Source organism: Agelaius tricolor, unplaced genomic scaffold, assembly GCF_023055355.1.
Source record: "Agelaius tricolor isolate 1412-34295 unplaced genomic scaffold, bAgeTri1.0.p SCAF_6, whole genome shotgun sequence".
In the NCBI taxonomy this organism is placed as follows: Eukaryota; Metazoa; Chordata; class Aves; order Passeriformes; family Icteridae; genus Agelaius; species Agelaius tricolor.
In genome coordinates this window covers 26,871,338-26,893,068 of record NW_027269266.1, presented here as the reverse complement: position 1 = coordinate 26,893,068, position 21,731 = coordinate 26,871,338, and the positions used below count along the sequence as shown (strand labels likewise).

Below are 21,731 nucleotides of genomic sequence, written 5' to 3'. Positions count from 1 at the left end.
AAATCTAATTATTGCATAAAAATGGAGTTTTCCCATTTCCATTTTAGATGTTTTGTTAAGCTTACTTCTTTGAAGAGCTGGGGAAAAATTTTGGCAGTAGATTATGTCTGTGTATTGGTAATATCCAAATATTATTTGTCCATATGGAGTATTTGGTAGGAGCAGGCTGTGAGAGCATGTGGGTTTTTAAATTTTTTTCAAACATTCATACATGTACATATGAATTTGAATGCTGATATAGCTAAGAAATAATTTTATTTGATTAGCAGAATTTTCAAAATGAATTATGTAAAAACTGTATTAAATTGAATGCTGAGATCAGAAAAAGATAAGGGCCTTGAATTTAAACTGAAGTTTACCCTGATGCCCAAAACAAGTCTTCATGAGAAATTGGAAATTTAATTTGAATGAATATTTAAAATACATTTTCAACACTAAGAACTTATTCATTCTCATGTGACTCATAGGTTTTAGCTTGTTAATCCTCTGTATATAGTCTCTCCACTTTTTTTCCACATCTTTTGGCAGTGTCAGGTTTTGACATGTGATAATCAATGAATCTTCAAGACTCTGCCTTTTGTGGGAATGCTTTAGCACTGGTATTCACAGCTAATCACATCATTGTCACTAATGCACTCACATCAGTGTTTCCCAGTGTTGTCAAAGCACAATGTGTGAATCAAGGCCCTGTAATATCTCCTCTTAGTCAACAGTTCATTTTTCACATATTGGGTCAATATAAGTAGTTTAAAAAGAAATAATCAGTTAAAGGAACTTGCCCAGTCCCAAAAAATAACCCAGAGCAATTACTGTCAGTAGATGAAAGCTGATTATATTTTTGGCACCATTTGGAGATCAGACAACAGAGTTTTAAAAGTAATCAATTGAAAACTACATTTCAACATGATTATCTTTCTATTATGTGTGAAATGTTGTTTTTAATAAATGAAAACCATATGTCATGGAAGTCTCTTGAAATGAATTTCTCTTTTTTTCTTTTCTCTCTTACATTCTGTTTTTCAGGATGCTGAAAATAGTGGCTTATGCTGAAATATTTTGTACAAATCTAAAAGAATAGAAGACCAAAAAGAATGTGGTATTTTAAAAGAATTTTTGGGTGGAGATTAATTTCAAACACTAGATCATGTCTTGTTCCCATTTATGTGGCCAGTGTGGTGGGGAGGAATAAAAGGAGTATTATTCTACCCCTCCCTGCCCTGCCCCATCCACAATGGCAATTCTTTTGTCAAGAGACTATTAATTTTTTGGTGTCTTGTGAGGAGAAAGAAAGAAAGTAGTGATACAGCTTCTCCCCCTTCTTTCAACATATCATCCGGAAGAACTGGTTTTTGTATTTATGCTAGCTAGGAAAATATAGGAGACAGTTAGACCTCTTCTATTGCAGTGTTTAGGATAGATCTTGAGTCAAAAGCTTCTTTTTGACATTTTCTTAATAAATTATTGGTTCACTTCAAATGTATTAGTGTGGTAGTAGTTAAAATACTACGTAGCAAAGTTAAAAAACTTCTATGTAAAAAGATGCAAAATTTTCCTTGTATACATCTTGTTTTTCACTGAGGAACCATGTTTTCTGTATTCTCCATATTGGCATATACTGACTTTTGATGTCTATACCATGTAGAGTTCTGTGTGTTGGCACAGAACGTACATATAAATGCATAAATCTTCAATAGAAATACTTGGCTCTTTCTTAATCTTACATATCTGTGTTAACTATCAGTAAAGCAGAAAAGCAAATTACAAAATTGAGCAGCTTACCTGCTCTAGGAATAAGAACAAAATCAAATACAGTGTTTGTAGATGGAGTTCAGCCTCTTCCTCTCTGTTGCTCAGCGTGTTAGGAGGCATTCTGCTGCTTGGGACAGAATCAGGCATTTTAAGGCACCTCCATAGCATGTTGTAGCCATAATCAGGAGATAAAGACCTGTGGCATTAGCTGGGTGTTGGTCTATATATGTGTGATACAAAGCTAGAAGAAACCTGATTTTTTTTGCTATTTTGCCAAGCAAAATTATAACTGCTGTTTGGAAACCAGGCCTTCAATTCCTGTTCTTCCTGACACTGAGACTCACCCTCTGTGATGTAGCACTAAATTAGTGTAATGTACTTATCAGTGAGTGCTTGAGAAGAAACAGAACTCTTATCATAGTAATTGGAGGTGTTTTAAAGCATATTAAGATAGACTGATGCACATTTGTTTTTCCTTGGAGTCCCTCATATTCTGCTTATCTGGGATTCGAAAGAAATTGAAGTGTGGGAAGCAAGAGCTTTGCTTTATGCCATTGGTGTGGAGTAGACAGAGAAGTAAGATACATGCAATCTTTAATGATGTTAGTAAGGTAAAAAGAATCTTATCACATATCTATGAGATATATTGGATACATTGCAAAGAAATCCACGTATGGTCATGATATTATGGAAAATAGTGGTTGCTTTAATGTCAGGTTTGTAGTATTTTGTGCAGTAATAGAAGTATAAAATTCCAGACTACTTTTTAATCTATGAATAAAATGAGATTTTCAGTGTGCCTAAAAACCTCAAACTATTTTTAATGGTTTTGTTTCTTCATAGATGTGAATTCTTTAGTCAAAGTAATCAGTGTCATCCTGGAAACTCTCTTGAAATATGTATTTTTTCCTGAAAACTGTATTTAATCAGTTGCCAGGTCTTTAGTTTCTTTGTGACTTCCACTTCTTTAAAAATAAGGTTCTTTAGTAATCTTTTTTTCTAGTTCAATTATTGCCATTTGTTCAAATGTGTCTTTTTATGTGTGTTTGACGTTCTTTCATGTGATTTTGTGGGGTATCTTAAGAAGGATAAACCAGTGTTCAGATTTAGGGGAAAACAGTATCAGCTAATAGTTTGGGCAGGAAGATCATCTAATTTCAAGACCCCTGCCATGGGCACAGACACCTTCTATTAGACCAGCTTGCTCAGAGCTCAGTTTCCCTTGAAAACTGCCAGGGATGGGGCACCCACATCTTCTGTGGGCAACCTGTTCCAGTTCACCATCCTCACTAGAAAGAACTTCCTAATACCTATCCTAAAACTACCCTTGTTCAGTTTAAAGCCATTACACCTTGTCCTATCTCTACCTGCCCTTACAAAAGTCCCTCAACAGCTTTCTCATCAGCCCCCTTTAGGGACTGAAAGGGGCTATAAGGTCTCCCCAGAGCCTTCTGTTCTCCTGAACAACCCCAACTCTCAGCCTGTCTTCATAGGAGAGTTTTTCTGAGTTACAGAAGGACAACAAAAAGCCAAGCTAAAGAATTTTCTAAGTAATTGGCTTTTTAAATGTATTTTTGTAGAAAAGCAGGTAAATATATCAGAATGCTTGGTGAGCTGTTAAATAGTTTGCTGGGAACTTTTATCTGCTGGGGTAGAAGGAACTACAGTGTTCTGAGGATGTACTTTTAGATCTTACCTCAGTTCTTCCACTGAATGCAGATTATTCTTTATAACTCAAAAAAAACTCCTTTTGTCTTCTCCATCATCATTTTCCTTAAGAGTGTCAGGCAGCTGCTCCAAGTAGATTGCCTACAGATGTGGTTGAAATTTCTGATTCCAAATCTGGGGTCTGCAGCTCATTTCCAGCCTTTCCCCTACCTCATACACAGTTACCCAGTGATGCCTCCTTGATAGCCAAGATGCAATGGAGATAGGGTTGTAAACAAGTCTGGGAGAAAGACCGATAATTTCCACCTCTGCTTGCTTGGCCCAGATGTCACTCCTCAGATACTCAGTCTGTACATAAATGGCATTGTCTCTCTCTTTACAGACTTCTATTTTAAGAAAAAATAGGTGCTATATGGTATTACCTTCTACAGTTGCCCCTTTTTATGCATATAGCTAGTGTTGCTTAAACTTTATCTATTCATACTTAAAAAAATGTTTAAGGCATAACAGAATTTGGTGATAAACTTCCATTGTATTATATTATTCTAAGAATAGTATTATGAGGGTAATTCTTCTAATAATTTCTAATTCTTCTAATAATTTCTAATTCTTCTAATAATTTCTGTTTCGTCCTGGTCTCAAAGGGCTATTTGAATGAAGGAATTTTCTACAAAGTAATTTGAGTTGGCAGAGAAAATCCTGATTGTTCATAACTTCCATCTACAGTGAAGGATGCCATAAGCCTTAATCTTCAGAAAAATTTCCACCACAACACACTGATTTGGTATGGGTTCTTTACCAAGAAAAATTCAGTTGAAGCTCCAGATCTGGGCAAATCTCTCTTTATTTGCTTAGTCAGACATCATGGCAGGAATGTTCTCACGGGATGTGGAAATAAAGACAGATTAATTGGCTTTGTTTCACTGTCATGCGAACTGCTTCTTCTGTTTTTAATCATAAGAAAGTAATAGTGAGTTTTTTGCACTGATGGAATTTTTTGTGGGTAATCTTTTAATGGAATTTACATTAAAAACCCCACAACTGTTAGATGTTTTGGACTAATGCATACATCCAAAAATTTAATAGTCAAATACAAGCAGGATGTGAGATTACATGTTACAGTCCCAGAGGCACTGAGGTGCCTCACTGAGCAATCTATAATTGCTGTTTGCTGCTTCATTTAGCATTAGTATGTGATGATGTGTATGGATGAATATTTATTTATGTATATGCAATACATATATTTGTTCTGTTTCTTCTAGCATAGGTGTAGATCTTGAATGGATTATTTCCTCTCTGAGTAAAGATAGCATCCAACTCTGATATGGCAATTTAAAAAAGAAAATAAATAAAATCTTGTATAATCTATTTTCTGTAAAATCTATCTAAACATCTTAAATTTTTCCATGTGTCCAGAAGTACTGCCTTAACAGCTGAAACATTTTGGCCTCTTTTTTGATACATCTCTGTGAGCAAATGATGGGATCACCTCATTCATAGGAGTTTATCAGTAATTTGTTCAGTCACATTTTTACAAATAAATATTTAATAATTTTGTAGATGTACAGAAACCTTATTTTTGCCTTCAGTGTTTCTTCAGCTCTTTCCTGATATTTGGATGCTCTTTTGAGACACAGCTTTGAGTTTCCTCAGGCAAATGGGAAATCAGCCAAGCTGATTCCCACTGGCAAGTTGTCTTTACCAGGAGATTATTTTTTTTCCCTACAAGAGGAAAAAATCCGTCACTTTTTCTCTGCTTTCAGAAGGAAGTGATGGTCTCAGTTGTACTTGGGGCATAGCACATATTTTGGTTTTTTGAGGATGATTTTATTTTTCTGTGAACATATCTAGTGAGAACCTTCTTTCCTGTGGCCAGTCAGTGACTTAGACCTCATTATAAACTTTGGTCTGTTTCTTCTTTATATATTTGGAAGGAGCTTAGAAAAAAAACAAACAAACAAAATGCAATACTTATGGATTAAATGCTTTTTGGAAGTTTAGGACTAGGATTAATTTTGAAATTTTGTGGCTGGTTAATGAAATGTTACTGATTTTCACCAACAATTTATGGTGTAGGAAAAGATGCACATTTTTAATTTCTCTATGCATTGAGTCATAGTGAGTCCAATTCCATGTTTGCATTCAGAAAAGATGAAAATTGTTTAACGGTCTACAGATTTTATTTGCTAAAAATAATTATTAAACTTAAATTTATGCAGTGTTGCCCGTGTCTTACATTCCTTCTCCTTTTCTTTTCTCTGAGGTGAATATTTAATTTTTAGGGTTTTTTCCTTATATTCAGGTGTTTGAAAATATTGATAAAATCTATAAGTAGGAACTAACTACTTCTAAAAATATAATAAAATTAATTTTATATGAATTGTATTGTTTAAATTAGCTAAAAATCAGGTGGTTTTGAATGTGCACTTCTCTGGAGTTATACCAAAATTTTTCATTACCAAATGAAATTTTATTACCCAGTAATACAGAAGTCCTATTTTGTGAAGTTTCTTTTTGTAAAAGAAAAGGAACTCCAATAAACTTGGAGAATAAGTTTGATATATAAAAATAGAAATTCTGTTTTATATGATTAGTATAAACCCCTTTATTTTTCTGTGACCTGCAGGCAAGGATTTTATTAGAATCAAAGCTAAAACTGCACAGATTTTTTTCTTTTAGACTCTCTCAGAAGATTTAGGCCAAATTATTTGAAAGTTCTTTAATGTTTTTCTGATTCAACTATGTCCTATTTTATCTCCGTTATGTTGAAAATTTTCCTGAAATCCCTAAACTTGTGATCATAATCTTCCTATGCCCTGATAGTCTCTTGTGCAGTGGAATTAATTAATTAATTAATGTTGCCATGCTAATTGTTGTCAGTTTGGTACATCCTCTCATCCCCTCACTTTTGAAACGTCATGGAAAATGCTAAATCCTTCTTTCTCAAATTAATTTAAATTCAGCTGGAGCTTCTGGAATGCAAGCAACTGTTGAAAATTAAGCAATTAGCCTGCATGCTTAAGAAAACCACATCCAGCATTATGGTTTATATATGACTCTGATGTTATTGATCTGAACTGTTTAATTAATTTTTGTAAATTCATTAGCATAAATAAATTATTTTCAAACCATCCCAAAATTCTCTGAACTTTTCATCTGAGAAATTCTGATAATGACAGTGAAATTTAAAAGTAAGATCAAGCATGGTACATGTTAAGGTGGAAGATTATTGTTCTCTGCTTTCCTTCTTTTTTTGTCTTTTTGCTTACCAAAACATTGTGCAATACATTTGAAAAGTGGCTGGGGCTGGGGGGAAGTGTTGGTAATTAAAAGAAGGGTACTTACTTGCTGCAGCATTTCCCTATTTTAGAAGGGTAAAGTTCCATGAGGAAAAAGAAAAATAATCTACAATTGCAGAATAGAGAAATGGCTTTATGGATGATCCAAACTACTCCTAGGTCTGCTGTACACTAGCTTAGTTCTCTTATTTACTTGATATACATTTGCAAAAATAAATATCCAGTAATTACTATACCATTTTAGAGCTCATTTCTAATATGATAATCTACACCAATTATTTTAGGTCTTCTAGAACGTTTTTCAGCTATGCAGTATAATATATATAATTATATTTATAATTACAATCCCAGATTTTGAGGTTTTAGGCAAGAACCTAATCACAGGGCCCTACACAAAGATCTCCCTTAGGCAGGATTGGTTTTATGCATTCTTTACATACAGCATGTGATTTTACACCTGCATTTTTGGCCATTCTAAACATTTCTGATGTGTATTCAAGTAATTTGCCAGCTCCTGACGAACTTCCATTTTCATTTGAAAGCTTTTGGATATGCAGCATCCAAACTCTGGTTGTATGAATAGTGCTGCTTCCCTGGGGGAATACAGGTTGCAAAGCATGTTAGAACAGAGGATAAAGCACTGTCAGCTGAAGAAACCTGGCTGTAAAACAACCTTTAGAACAACCACACTCTGTCTTTTGTCCTTTACAGAGCCACGCTGGTTGCTGGAACTCGGGATGTCAAATGTAATAGATGGGCGAGTCATGTGTTACATTAGTATCTCTTGTCTTTTCTAGCAGTTTGGAACATGTGTTGGACGATATTGGCTTAAATGATAGTCAGACCATCTTTACAAAATATTGAAAAATTTGAACATCTTTGAGAAAGGGTCTTCAGAAAGAAGGAAGTACAAACTCGCTTATTTTACCAGTTCTCTACACTGGTATAATTCTGAACCCATTCAGTTAAAAAAAAAAACAAAAAAACATAGCATTAGGGATTTACTTACTGCTGGCATCTTAGAGAACCAATGCCACTCAGGCAGCAGTTAAAAAATCTAAGGTGGCTCTAAACTCAGGGAAAATTTTTTGCAATATATACGTAAAATCCACAGACAAGGTAAATAAAGAAAAAATTAATGTAGTGTAAAGATATTTACATGGCCATCCATAAACCTTAATTTAGATGGGATTAGAATTTTAGTTTACTTTCCATTTTCACTTAGCTGTTTTTTTGTGTATATGATTCAGTGAGATAGCTAAGACACATTTCATTAATGCACAATTTAACAAAACAATTTCACATTGTTAAAGTCAGTTGATTTAGTGATTAATGTATTTGTTATGCTTGCAGATAAAAAATACATTCATATAGTGTATATTAGTGTAACTAATTACTGATTTACTTGGATGCTGATACAAATCCTTTTGTTATTGTGATTCATAGTTTATAAACAGTGAATTAAATGTCAGTGGCTTTATTAGAGAGAAAAAATGTAAAGTTTGTAGCATGAATGCAACAGTGTATGATTTGCCGAGGTAAAAGAGTGTGGCTGAAGCTGTCTGATGAGATAAAGATAGTGGGTCCATGTCCAAGGTGATTATTTCTGTTTTATACCCATCAGCATTGTGAAAAAATTTTTTCAGTCTCTGCTATTTTTGTCTTCAGAAGGTGAGAGTTTTATTGGTTCCACTGCACTTCTTTCTCAAATGAGGTGTTCTGTATTGGAAGCTCAGCAGAGATACCCTCTTGCCAATCTTCCATTCCTAATAATTATGACTTGCACAAGAGGAGTCAGATTTTGCAATTTGTGTTGTTGGTCCCTCATAAAAATGATGATACACATTTAAAGCATTACCCTTCGTTAGTTAGGTGTTTATCTTAATGGGAAACACCTTATTTAGCATGCACATAAAATTTCAATATCTCATAAATACATTAAAAAAGTAAAACTCAAAGAAATCGGGGGAAGTTTCTGCTCCCAAGTCTTAAAATTATATTAAAATAATAGCAAAAATTGTTTACACTGTGACTCAGATTCCAAATTCAGGGAGTTCTTTGAAAGTTCAGTTTCTATTTTCTTTTTTCTGGCATGGTTTCAAGCTGATTCTTGGTAGTCTTTTCCCTCCTTCCACATTCACTGTGATGAACTAAAGGAGTTGCACTAGACTTTTTTTATGGAGATATGGCCTATTCCTGAAGAATAGGGAAATTTCTCAAAGTCAGTTTTGTGTTATCATGTGGATTTATCCCTTAATTATTTAAAAATTACAAGTTGCTGTTCTGTTTGATCTATAAAGTAACACTATGTTTTATCAGATTAATAATTGATAAGCTGTTTTAAAATCACAAAGGTAATGCTAAATATACAGTTGTGTCAATATGTTTCAGGATACCTTTATCTTCATTCTCTATTAGCAGGATAAAATGGGATCATAATGCTTTGCTTTGCTGTGATCCCATTGCATCCTACACCTTCCTTGAGGGGGAGGTGCTGGTATCTCCCTGGTGACCAGCAACAGGACATGAAAAAATAGAAGGAATTTGCATCAGAGGAAGTTCAGATCAGGCATCAGGAAAAGGCTCTTCACTGGCAGGCTGGTTTGTCAGTGGAAGAGGCTTTCCAGAGCATGTTTTGATCATGGCACCAAACCCATCAGAGGTCAAGGAGCATCTGGATGATGCTCTTAGTCATATGGTTTAGTTTCATGTAGTCCTGTGAGGAGCAGGGAGTTGAACTCAATGCTCCTTATGTATTCCTTCCAACTTGAGGAAATCTATGACTCATTTTATTACTGAAAACAGACAATGCTGTTTTAACAGAAAAAATCATCACATGAGTTTTATTGATTAGCTCTTACCTTGCTGGCAAAAGCAAAACCAAATTAAGGTAAATGACAAATGTTCTGGATCGGCAACTTTTGTTTTTTCCCCTCTCAGTAATACTGCGTTTCTGAGCACTCTCATTTGAACCTATTTGAGACAGGATGATTAGTATCTCTTTGACAAACACCAGCAAAGCATGTTGCCACATAGGAAAAGACAGGAGGCCTTCAATTCCCTGAATTAGGCATCAACAAATCCCCTGCTTTTTGTCTGCCTAATTATAGGAAAAGCTAAAGACATGCTAAGTACATCCCTAGGAGCTCTGTAGGCGCCTTGATGCTAATCAAGACATTTGAGAGCATGGAACTTGATTTCAGGGTCGCGATAGAAGTGCTCTGAATTTACTCAGGGCTGTTTTGCACAGTGCTCTGAGGTATTATAGCAATGCTGTGAATTTTCAAAGTAATACTTAATTCAATAATCACTTTCAAGAGTGGGTATACCAGTCTGTATCTTCAGAAATCAGTATATTCAAATACAGCCCAAAGCTTTTGTCAATAGAATATTATTTGATGAATTAGTGTGATTTGTTTTTTTTACAAATTTTTTTTTTTTTTTTTACTTCCCCTTCACTGCAGACAATTGATTTAGAGGGGTTCAAGCTGTTCATGAAGACTTTTCTGGAGGCAGAGTTACCAGATGATTTCATTGAACACCTTTTTACATCATTTAGGAACAAAATCTCTCACTGCAGCCCATTAATTAAAAACAAACCACAGCACCTTTCTGGGGGTAAGTAATAAAATCAGTACTTAAAGAGCTAAAGGTTCCCTCACCCTGCTGTTTTCCTTCTAATAGCTGTAAATATGTAGAATTCTTAACTACATGTTGAGGGATTTTTTTTCTGGTATTTGTGAAATTAGAAAAACTAGCTCAACCATAATAGGAAATACTGTGAAAAAGAATGGAAATTAAATGGTTTCATCTTTTTAACTCACAATAATGATGCAGCTGAGACACCAAGTGGACATTCTTTGTCATGTTAATGCTAATCAGATTGCTATGGTAACATGTTCTTGTTGCCTACTCTCCTGTACACTTAAAAATCTTCAAGCTTCATGCAGGAGGCTCCTGCTGGTGCTCAGTCATTTCTGTGCCAGTTGCTGCTGTTATTCTTAACTGTCTAGGTGTGATTCTGTTGTTATTAATCCTACATACTTAGCAGCTGCCAATATGTTGAATGTTGGGTAAGTGTTAGTATATCACTAAAAGTGATTTTGATTTCAGAGGACACAGCTAAATTCTGCCCTGTATAGGCTGTACTCAGCTTTCTTCACTTTCACTGTAGTTCTCTTTGACATATTTTATTCCTATGTGTGGTAAAATTATAATAATGATAATTATTATAACATCATTATTAAGGATAGTACTGTTACTCTAGTTGTTTCAACTGTATGTTGTTTCTTACTGTGATGTTGCCTCCTAAAATATTTTTCTCCTACACTAGCTTTTCCAAGTTTGTCAAGAGTTTTTTATTTTTTTCTGTTACTAAGTACTTTAGAGATAATATAATGTAATACCAGTTTAGGAAGCTTCCATGTTTTTAGCGTAATGCCAGAAGGACCGTTTGATAAATTGTTACATCCAAAACATATTCAGAGAGGCAGTCCAGTTCACCTTGTGCAAGAATTGTTTGAGCTTGAAAATATACTGGGTTTATGTTTTAATTCAATTTCATGGTTTAAATGAAATGTTAGATCCTGATAATTCGTAAGTTTTAAGGGGAAAAAAAACTGTGCATTGGTACATTTTGATGTGCAAATGGAAACTATGGAGACACTTGGTTTTGGGTACCTATTAATTTTTAAATGTTACCAATAGTGAAAAAAAAGGCTTGACTGTACTAGAAAGTAACTTTGTCTGAAATATTAGACATTCTTCTGTAAAATGGAGGGGTAAGTGAGAGCTAGAGAAATGACAAGGAGAGTAGCAGGGTTCATCAGTCTGTCAGGTATGTGCTTGTTTTACTCTTAGTCTCTTTTGGTCCACTCATGTCTCTTTTTAAACTGTATTTTCAGTTAAGGTGTCTGAAGAGAGATGGAAACAGATGCCAGGTAAGCAGCAGGACATTGCAGCCAACCCTTCCCACCTCTGATTAGGAAGTAATAATTTAACCTGTATCTTGCAGCTGATAGGTTAAAAGGTACCTTAAAATTTGTATTTATTTTTATTTGGATTTGAGCACTGTTTATTTTTGAGAAGAGTTATCTCAGGTTTTATAATCCTTTTTATTCTGTGAATATGATTTACGTAAGACTGGAATATAAACTATTTGTGTAAGTTGTGTGATTAAAGTTAGCATTTAACTGAATAAAATATTGCAATGTCTTAATTTTAATGACATTTAACTGATATGAAAGCTCATCAAACAAAACATTGACTTATTAAATATTTTTGTTCCTTTAATATTTACTTTTAGTGCTTATTATTTGCTGAAACCATGAAAATGAAATTAATTCCAAAATACATTGTTGCATGCCAATTTGCTCTTTTTTACCCTATTTTATTGTTTTAACATGTGTATCTCATAACATGCAGGCATACCTTTTAAAATGTAGGCTTTTGAAGATGTATCTGGATTGTAATGAAGTTTTTCAAGCTAAATTTAGGGAGAGAGGGGACAACTCTCAGTCAGTGAGAAATGTAACAACCTTGTAAAGAAAGTTTTCTTACTCCTTTCTCTGTGTTCTGCTGTCCTTTCCATTTTTCCCCATTTTGGTCCTGCAGATACTAATGTTGTACTGAAATAAAAAGTTTGGCAATTTTGAAACTTTAATTCCAAGTGGTACACTGGAACTGCTATTAATCACAATGTCTGAGGAATTATTATGACTATTATTTAAATTCTAAATTTATTTTCTCAGTAGTCTGTCATTGAGACTTCTGTGTTTTAAATATGTGCTGCACTGACACACATCTGGCTGTGTTTTTGGGATAACAATTCACTTGGGTATTGGTAGAGTTTTCATTGACACTAAAACATCTTCAATTAGTGTAGTTGTTGTTAATCTATAAATTAGATGAAGCTTTTACAAGCACAAGAAAGTGGATGCAGACTTGGGCAGGGATTGTTTTTAATACTTAGCATGTAGAATGGTATAACAAAAATATTCACCTAATTGTTTTGTAGTCAAATGAAATCAGATCAGCACAAATGAAAAAAAACTTTATGCCATTCCCATAGTTGGGTGGGAGGGGTTTTTGGATAGTTTATTTTAATTCTGCCTTTGCTGGATAAACTATGAACATGAATTGTTTAAAGGTTTATATTTAAATTAAGAAATAATCTGAGATTCAGATAAAACAAAGATGAATGCATGCAAAAGTTACATTTTCGTTTTTTACTTGTATAGTATCTTCAGACTAACAAAGGCTATGGGTTGTTTCCAGGTCTGAGACTTAACAAGGGTACCTCTACATCCAGACCTCCTACTCCTGCCAACTCACATTTACCAGACATGATCCAGCTGAAAGATATTGTTTGCTATTTGTCACTGCTAGAAAGAGGAAGACCTGAAGACAAGCTAGAATGTATGTTCTTTTTTAATTTTAAATATTTATTTCTGTAAGTCATTAAATATTTTGTTTCTGAGTGTAAGAACCAGTTTTGAGCAGGTGGATTATAAAAATATGGCTCTAGGTGACCCTTATTGCAGAAATGATCTTTTATTGTTGATAATGGTGAGATTTTAGATGAAATTTGTTCTATCTAGCATTTGCTGAAATGGGGAGTAAGGATTGTGTATTCTGTAGTTATAATAATGCTCTCTATACTGTCATGTCTTGTTTAGTATCAGATCTGAGAAAACCAGACAAACTATACTGAGTATATTTAGAGATGTATAGGTGGGGTGAATAACCTGTACTAAACATCCTAATTTAAACAAAGAATAGTTGCTGATATAGCCTGTGGGCTCTATAATGTAATTGAATGCTGAAAAGCCAAGAGTGATTCAAGTCTGCATCACTATTGGGAAGGAGTGTTTGATACAGGAAGTTAGAAATTCTTGTTTGGTTGTTTTGCTTGTTTGTTTGTTTTTTAATTAGGGGTCTGGGTCATTAAAATGCAGCACCACTACCTATTAAAAAATCAAAGAAACAACCCTGTGAGTTTGATCTATAAATTGGAGGGAAAAAGAAGAAATCTTGTTTCCTTATTGTGGAATTTTAGAAGTCAGTTTCTCATGTGGCTAAATAGTCAGACCAATCATATAATCCTTATTGAGGAGAAATATACTTCAATATACATAACTGGTCTGTTTATAAAAAATCTGTGCAACCAGGCTCTCATATGCAAAGTAATTGTTCCATATGTTAGGATGTAGATACAGTAATCTGCTTCTGCCAAAATAATAAATTCATTACAAGGTTACAGGTTGCTGAAGTATCTTGATGTTTTGTTAACCTGTAGCTAGCATACAGTGGCAACTTTGTACTGCAAGGTCACAGCAAATCCCCCAAATTTGGTAATAGTGTTTTGGTATTATATGAGTAAAATATGAGAATGTAAGTGTGAATGCACATTCAGAACACAGACACAGAAAAACAGATCCAAAGACTGAATTTAACTTACAGTGTAATAACTGCTGCATGGTATCAAGTTATGCAAGCCTTACCGGAGCTCTGAGGAGCTCGATGCACAAACCATGGCATGAAATAGAGATCACTTGCCTCCCCTGGTGTTAGGAGCTGGTACAGTGGAAAGGAGGAGAGACAGAGGAGCAATGATAATTACAGTATGGGGATTTTCCATGAACTTCCTGCAATAGGAGCTGCATGGGCAAAAGCTGCATGTTATATGTGATTTAAGAGCAAGAGAGCATGACCTAATACGTGTATGGTATTTAAATATTTTGTGTATTCAAGGTCAATTGTATTAGCTACATATAATTCTGGACATAGTTGTTTAATGGGTTTGTTTTCCTCTTTGTCATACAGAGTTGAAATATACCATGTATTTTTCCTTTTCAGTATCTAAATTTCAGGTTATACTGCTCCATTGTATGCAGACTTTTCTGTTGATTTCAGTTGAATTCTCGTTATAAATTAATGGTATAATTTAACTCTTTCTCCGAATATGAAAGCAGTAGGTCTGATGGCTGTAATGTAAATTATAAGTTTGTAGCAATGAAGGGAAAAAAGCAGTTTTCTTTTTTTTTTCCAGATAACAAAATTTGGAGAAAATAAGTCAAAGCTGAGTGTTTGAAAATTTAATTCAGGACATGCAGAACATGAAAGTGGTGCTTTCAATTAAAATTTGATGTAGGCTGGAGGATAAACTGCACTAAGAGTTTCATCTTTGGATCTATATGATCTACAGATTTTCAGAGATTTATAAATATTCCAGAAGATAAATGGATTTTCTAACCTATTAAAAGTGTAGAGAGGTCTTGCATACTGTGAACCTCACCTGTTTGGCATGCTCAGCATATCTATTATTCATAATCTATGTATGACCTGAATATAAAGGAAATCCCAAGCATTCCTCACAGAGATACATTAAGAGAACATATCTTATGTTTTAAGGTTAAATTGCAATCTAGAAGTAGAAACTGAGTGCACAGTCAGTCAAATCAGGTAAGGGGATGGGAAAAGAAATAGAAAAATTTGACTTGAGCTCTGTAGTTTGCATCAGAACTTCTGCTTGGTTGTTTTTATCATTTTGCTGTTGGTTTGGTTTTGTTTTTGTTTTTTTTTTTTTCCTAGAGTGTGTAAATAAGAACATGAATATTTAGCAGTGGATGAATAGAAAAGATATTTCATGCCCCACCAGCAGCATAGTTTTCAGAATCTAGCCAAGAGCACAGATTGAGCCTTTTTGCTACCCTATACCCATGTAATTGGAAAGACTTTTTTTCGACAAAGGTGAAACAGTTATAATTACACTAATGTCTGGTTTTAAACGACTGATTAGAGCTACTGATTCATTTTAAAGGAAAAAAAAGTTGTAAGCACTACTGCTTTGGAGTGGGTAAAGGTCACAGAGATGATGCTTGCTGTAAAGCATTCTCTCAACTACTCTCTAAGAATCACAGAGGTGGAGGAAGGAGAGCCAAATGATTTTATCTTTATTGTTGAGTGATTCAGTGATTCATCCCTGTGGAAACTGTGAATGCCTAATGATACCTTTGCCAGACACTATTAGCTGTCAAGCTCTGAGAAGCTTTGGTGGAAGGTGTACTAGCAGGGGCAGTACCAGTCTCTGGTGGCTTTTGGCATTAACTTGTTTTACACTGAAACAATTTTGCTGTGGTAACTCTAGGGAAAGAAGGATATTTTTATAGGTTTTCCTAACCTGTAACTAATGAATCATGGGCCTTTGTGGCGTGAAATAGTGTACTGCTGTAAATATAATCAATCTTGTATTACAGCTCTGAAGAGCAGTGCAAGGTAGTGGCAAAAATTGCTGAAGTGGTAGAGAGGTGTAGAGCTTACCTTTTTTCCACACAGTTAGATGATCAACTCATTCCCAAGATGGAGGATGTAAGTGAAACAAACCAATACATATAACAGTATTGCTGTAAGTCCAAAAATGATCAAATTCTTTCTGAACTTTGCTCTCTAATTGCTAATACTTTCTTCTTACTTGTCATTATATTTTTTTCCTGGAGATTATGGTAAGCTTTGTTTGTTCAATTTTTTGGACTGTAGCAGCATCTGCTGTGGATCCAGTGTGGTGGGATTCCTCAGTGTTAAATAGGTTTGTATGTTACATTTCCAGAGACATCTGATTAGACAACAGATAACTTGTGTTCCGCTGTTGATGAAAGCATTACATTGTTCTGGAACCACCACTACATGGGCTGACTTCTTCATCCCTAAAAAATAGGTGTAGGGGTAAAAAAAATTGTGCTTTTGAAGAGCATGGTGGGTCTTTGGATTTCAGAGCTCTGACAAACTGTCCCTGAAAGTAGGGACAAAGAGTGGGGTATTTGTAGGCTTCTGGATTTCCTTTTTAGTTTTCCATCAATATTCCTTTGAGAGCTTTATGGTTTGCTGGTTCCAAATATCTTGGTAATGGCACATGTACCCCTTCTTTTGGCTGCTATCAAGTCATGATACAATCTTGAAAGCATATATTTTTTTGTGTGTGTGGTTCCCCAGAATGTTGGGAGTACATTTTGAAGCTGATGAAGCAAGTGTGGTCCTGGAAGAATTCATGCTGGCAGTTTGTGATGAATGTTTATTGTTGGATTTGGATGATTAGATATTTAAAATATTAATCCTGTGATTCATTTAAGTGGTCAGAAAATAGTTTCTAAAGCAACCACTGTTGAATAATGATAGCTGCAGCCAAGGCAGAGTAGCATTGCACCTTAGGCAGGCTTATCAACATTTGTGACCAATTGTGTGTTACCCTGTGTTTGGTGAGATTACAGAGAAGGGCCTTTTGGTAGTTCTCATGAAGACAGATCCTCTCTATAGGGAAGCAAAATCAAATTCACACACCAGATTAGCTGTCAGGGTGATGGTTTGGAAAGGTGCAGTTGTACTCTCTGGCTAAGAGGTCTCATTGGAGGCACTGTGGCAGGGTAGTTGCTAAGTGAACCTTTCACATAATGCAGCTTGTTTGGAGGGTCTATAGCTAATCTGGTCATTAAACAAAAATGTTAATACTTGTCCTTTCTTTGAAACTCGGGCTTAGTTGTTTTTTGTTTTGTTTGGAGTTGGTTTTTTTATCAAAAAGAGATGTATTTGTTGTGTTTTCTAATTGAGCTTCTGGAGCGGTGGCCGGTGGAAAATAAAACGCCCAGGCTAGATAAGTGTCCAGCCAGCCTCCAGCCAGTAAGGCACTTCCCCAACCCGGAGTCAGGGCCTTGTGCCCAAGGCGATGTCAAGCCTTGCGGACGTGTGGCCGCAGTAAAGAGCTCCGAAGTCGCAGGATGAAATGAAGAGGCGACCCTCAGTTTCTTCGGGGGGGGGTGGTTTTATTGGTAGGGAAACGTGGAGGTTCAGGTAGAAGGAGCTGAGAGCCCCGAGGCAGGGAAAGCCTCGGTTTTACAGAGGGTGGGAGGGGTGAAAGATAGCAAATCAGAGAGGGATACATTAAGGATTGGCATGATCGGAGAACCCATCAAACACAGTTGCGGGAGGGACCCTGGCCCCTAACCCAATCACTCGACACCCTGGCCCGAACTCTCTAGAAAAAGAGGCAGGGGTGTCGAGTGACAGGCAGGCTGCCAGGGGTGGGGAACAAGAAAGATAACCAAGACAACTGGGGAGGGGTTTGGGGATTGACACAAACTGGTAACAGGGCAGGACCTTCTGAGAGAACAATGGGGGGAAAACTGAACAAACATAAAACACACCACAACAAGCTTCCTTCTCTCTTTGTTTTCTTTTCAGTTATGTTTCGCTTGTATGATACAGATGGGAATGGATACCTGGATAGTTCGGTAATGTTTTTTATGTACTGCATTGTAAGAGTATGTCAACATGGCAAAACTATACAAAACTACATTAATTCTAATCAAGTTTATATTTATCCTGAATTATTAGAAGCAGTAAAAAATAATAGTCAATAAAAATTAATTCGTTTGAAAATTAATGCTTTTCTTTTCCAATGAGAAATGCTGCTTCTACAACCATATAAATTTTCAGTTGCTGACACTGCTGTCATGGAGTTCTCTTCTATAGTCTTCTGAGTTTTAATGATACTACTGTAGGGGACACATTAATATGATTCCAGTAATTCTGGTATGCTGCTGGGAGATGTGTATGAAAGCACTATTTTTAAAGATTTCATTAAAAAGGTGAAGTGTGAGAGTCACACAGTGGATTTATGTGGAGAGATTTCACAACTTCCATGTTACTATGAAGAATGGAGGAACAATAGTAAGGGCAAAGTTTTGAGGAGTAGGCCAACCAAATGTTTGAAGAAAAGTCAGAGATATGGAAATAATTTTAAAAGATGTAACTATTTTTTTCTGATACCTACAGAAACAGGTGTTTTATTAGCAGTGTTCTTTTTTTTCTTTGGGTTTTTTTTCCATGTTCTTTTGGATATTCTGGAAGGAAGACAGCATAGAATGGATTGGTAAGGAAGAGGAGGTGATTCCCATAAGTTGCAGGGAAATAGGGAAGCAAAATTATATACAGATGTAAAGTAAATATGGCACCATAATATTAGGCAATACCACATTGAGTTAGATGCCTGGATACAAATGAGAATTTAGAATGGTCCTAGATAAGCATTTGAGCATGTTTACAAAGCAAATGTGTATATATAATTATAGAGGAGCCCTAGTGATACATGATCAAGGGAAATTGCAATACTATAGTGGTAAGAAAATAAATCTTTAGTAGTTCACAGAATCCACTTTATGCCTTATTTCTATTAGAAATTTGTGATTTATACAATTACTGTAAAAAATAATTTTAATAATTTTAATTGTTTTTTGAGTGGTTTTTCCATCACTCAGATTACAGTGATGGAATTTAAATATCATTACATGATCTTATCACAGGGTGGAAATTGGATCATGAAAACATGGGTGCTTGAAAGATAACTAGGAAGGGAGAATCTCTGACTACTTTCAATTACTCTGATTGTGGGGGGCTGTATTTTGCCTCCCTGAATGCTTTGTAGTCTGTGCAGAACCTTTATCTAGTAAGGAAATTCACTTGAGAATACAGCTTCCGGTGAAAAGAGCATTTCATCAGGGATGTTGATGAAATAGTGTCACTGAATGCAATATGGTTGGCTAACTAGTTTCTTGCAGTAGAACTTTTCTTTTAAACTTGCATTAAGTATCATGCATTTTCATTCATCTCTAGGAGCTGGAAAATATCATTGCTCAAATGATGCATGTTGCAGAATACCTTGAATGGGATATTACTGAATTAAGCCCGGTAAGTATCCAGTTATCACAATTTTCTAATGTTGCTAGAAACAGCTATCATAATTTTGTGATATTTCATATCCATGTGGCTTTCCATGGGTGAGTATGGTAGAAATAAGAAAAGCCTGTGTTCCACTATGAATTAGCATTGTGAATTAGCACTTTTACTGGTATTTTGCTGTTTAAATCTGATCTATGAAATGTTCAATGAATGTAATAATTAACTTCCATAACATAACTGGTTTGTCTCTGAAAATTTCTTAACAGTGAGTGCACAAAGGACACAAATTGGTTTGGGACATTTGGGTGTTAATAAAATGTAAATGTGAGTATGGCACTTTATGTTCTGAACTGTCCATGCTCGTTTGACTACAGCTACCATGCAAGTAATATTTTTCTTATTTTTTGTATGAGAGAATTGGAGATCTGCACGTGTCCTAGAAGGTTCCTGTATTAGAATATAGTAATAATAAATTAGAACTTATGAGATTTTTCATTAAATTGTAGATTCTTCATGAAATGATGGAAGAAATTGACTATGATCATGATGGCACTGTTTCCCTGGAAGAGTGGATCCAAGGAGGAATGACAACAATCCCGCTCTTGGTCCTTCTTGGGTTAGAAAATGTAGGTATTAAATAGTAGCATCAAATTTCTGCTTGCATGTTGACTGTGGCCTTCAGGTTAGTTTCTCTGTGGCCTGTATAAAGAATGACTTTACTCCTCTTTACTACGGCTGAATGACGTGCAAAGAACAAAGTGTCTTCAACACCACTGAACCACTGGCAAGTTTAAAGCACCACCTACTAAGATGGCTCTGGAGCTGGTAGTTATAAAAAGCTGAATAATTTTTCCTGCTAACAAAATGTTCATTCCAAGCTCTGCAGTATTATCTGCTAAGTGTGTTTTACTGCCCATGTATATGTTACAGCAGGCTTGGAGTAGTGTCTAAGCTTCTCAGCATGGTACTGGGTTGTGTGGCCTAACTGTACTGAGTCACAGAACAATCCAGGTTGGCAAGAACTTTTGGAGGTCTTCTGTTCCAGTCCCTAATTAAAGGCAGTGCCACAGACTGAGTTATCTCAATCAGAGCCCTGTCAAGCCTGGATAGTTCCAGTGAGGTGGATTCTACCAGTACTGTGGGCAAACTTTCCCTGTGTTAATTGTTCTCAAGGGAAAGAGTTTTTGTTCATGTGTGCAGATGGAATTTATTCCACAGCAATTATTGCTGTCTCTTCTTCTGTCTTAATACATCCCTATGAAGATCTTCTGTCTCTGTAACTACATTAGTAAAGTATAGTAAGAAGCAATATCAAGGGGGACACTTACACCAATGGATAGAGTATTGTGAAAGATGAGCTTATGTTGTCTACATTTACAACCTCACATTAAAGGTAATACAGATGTAGTATGATCAATTTTCTGCCAGTTCATTGCAGCTGTTTTAAGGTTGGCATGTTGTCAGTGCCACCTGCTGTCCTATACTTAAGCTAATTTTGAACTCATCTATTGAAGCATGGGTTTCAACTGCATTTCTGCTATTCGAAAGAAAGCCTTTTAATCTCTTTTAATCTATTTTCTTAAGTAATTTTCACATATTGAAAATAATAAATAATATTTATTTTCCCCATTTAGTGCAATCTAGACTGCTCTAGTTGCTCTATGCTATTTTATTTGCATGAAGAATGCTCAGATTGATACTTTGTGTAGGGGAATATGTAACAAATGAGTTTATTGAATGAAAGATATATTTCTTGAAAAATCTAATTAATTAAATTACAAGTAAAATATCTGAATTGAAGACAACTTTCAATGTGTCTGGATCACTGTAGTACTAATTCCTTAATTCTATATGTGAGACGGAGTAAGAAAAATGTTAAATTACTGTCATCAAAAAGCAGATCTTTATCAGGCTGAATTCCATTATTTCCACAGAATTACTGTAGGGAAAGGCATGGAAATATTCTCAAGCAAGCATTATAGCAGATAACTGATAGTGATTTTCAGTACAGATTTTTCTTTTATGAGAGGTACTATAGGTGTTCTGGGAGTATTTTTCGGTATCTACATTTCATAATTTGAAACTCCTAAATTATGGCATAAATTAATGCAGATCATTCTGTAGAGTTTATTTTCATATTAAAGCAAAAGAAGTTGTTTATCCAACATTTTATCCTTTTGACTATTTTTAGAAACTACCTAGTTTCTAGGTATTTATCATGCTGAGCATAGCTTTACTATGGAAATACTAAAAATGCATAAATAGTGATCAAAATTCTACAGCCTG

At 35.2% G+C, this 21,731-nt stretch overlaps 1 protein-coding gene across 6 annotated transcripts in view; it reads left to right on the top strand.

The window, feature by feature from the left end:
- The window catches only part of DGKB (diacylglycerol kinase beta), a 378,935-nt gene that overhangs the window by 115,719 nt on the left and 241,485 nt on the right, over window positions 1-21,731 (top strand). For all 6 annotated transcript variants that reach the window (XM_071429110.1, XM_071429109.1, XM_071429111.1 and 3 more), the window contains 6 exons: window positions 10,181-10,334; window positions 11,621-11,656; window positions 12,993-13,133; window positions 17,949-17,998; window positions 19,380-19,454; window positions 19,952-20,071. In XM_071429110.1, coding sequence (XP_071285211.1) covers window positions 10,181-10,334; window positions 11,621-11,656; window positions 12,993-13,133; window positions 17,949-17,998; window positions 19,380-19,454; window positions 19,952-20,071 — 576 coding nt within the window. The remainder of the gene's footprint in view (window positions 1-10,180; window positions 10,335-11,620; window positions 11,657-12,992; window positions 13,134-17,948; window positions 17,999-19,379; window positions 19,455-19,951; window positions 20,072-21,731) is intronic.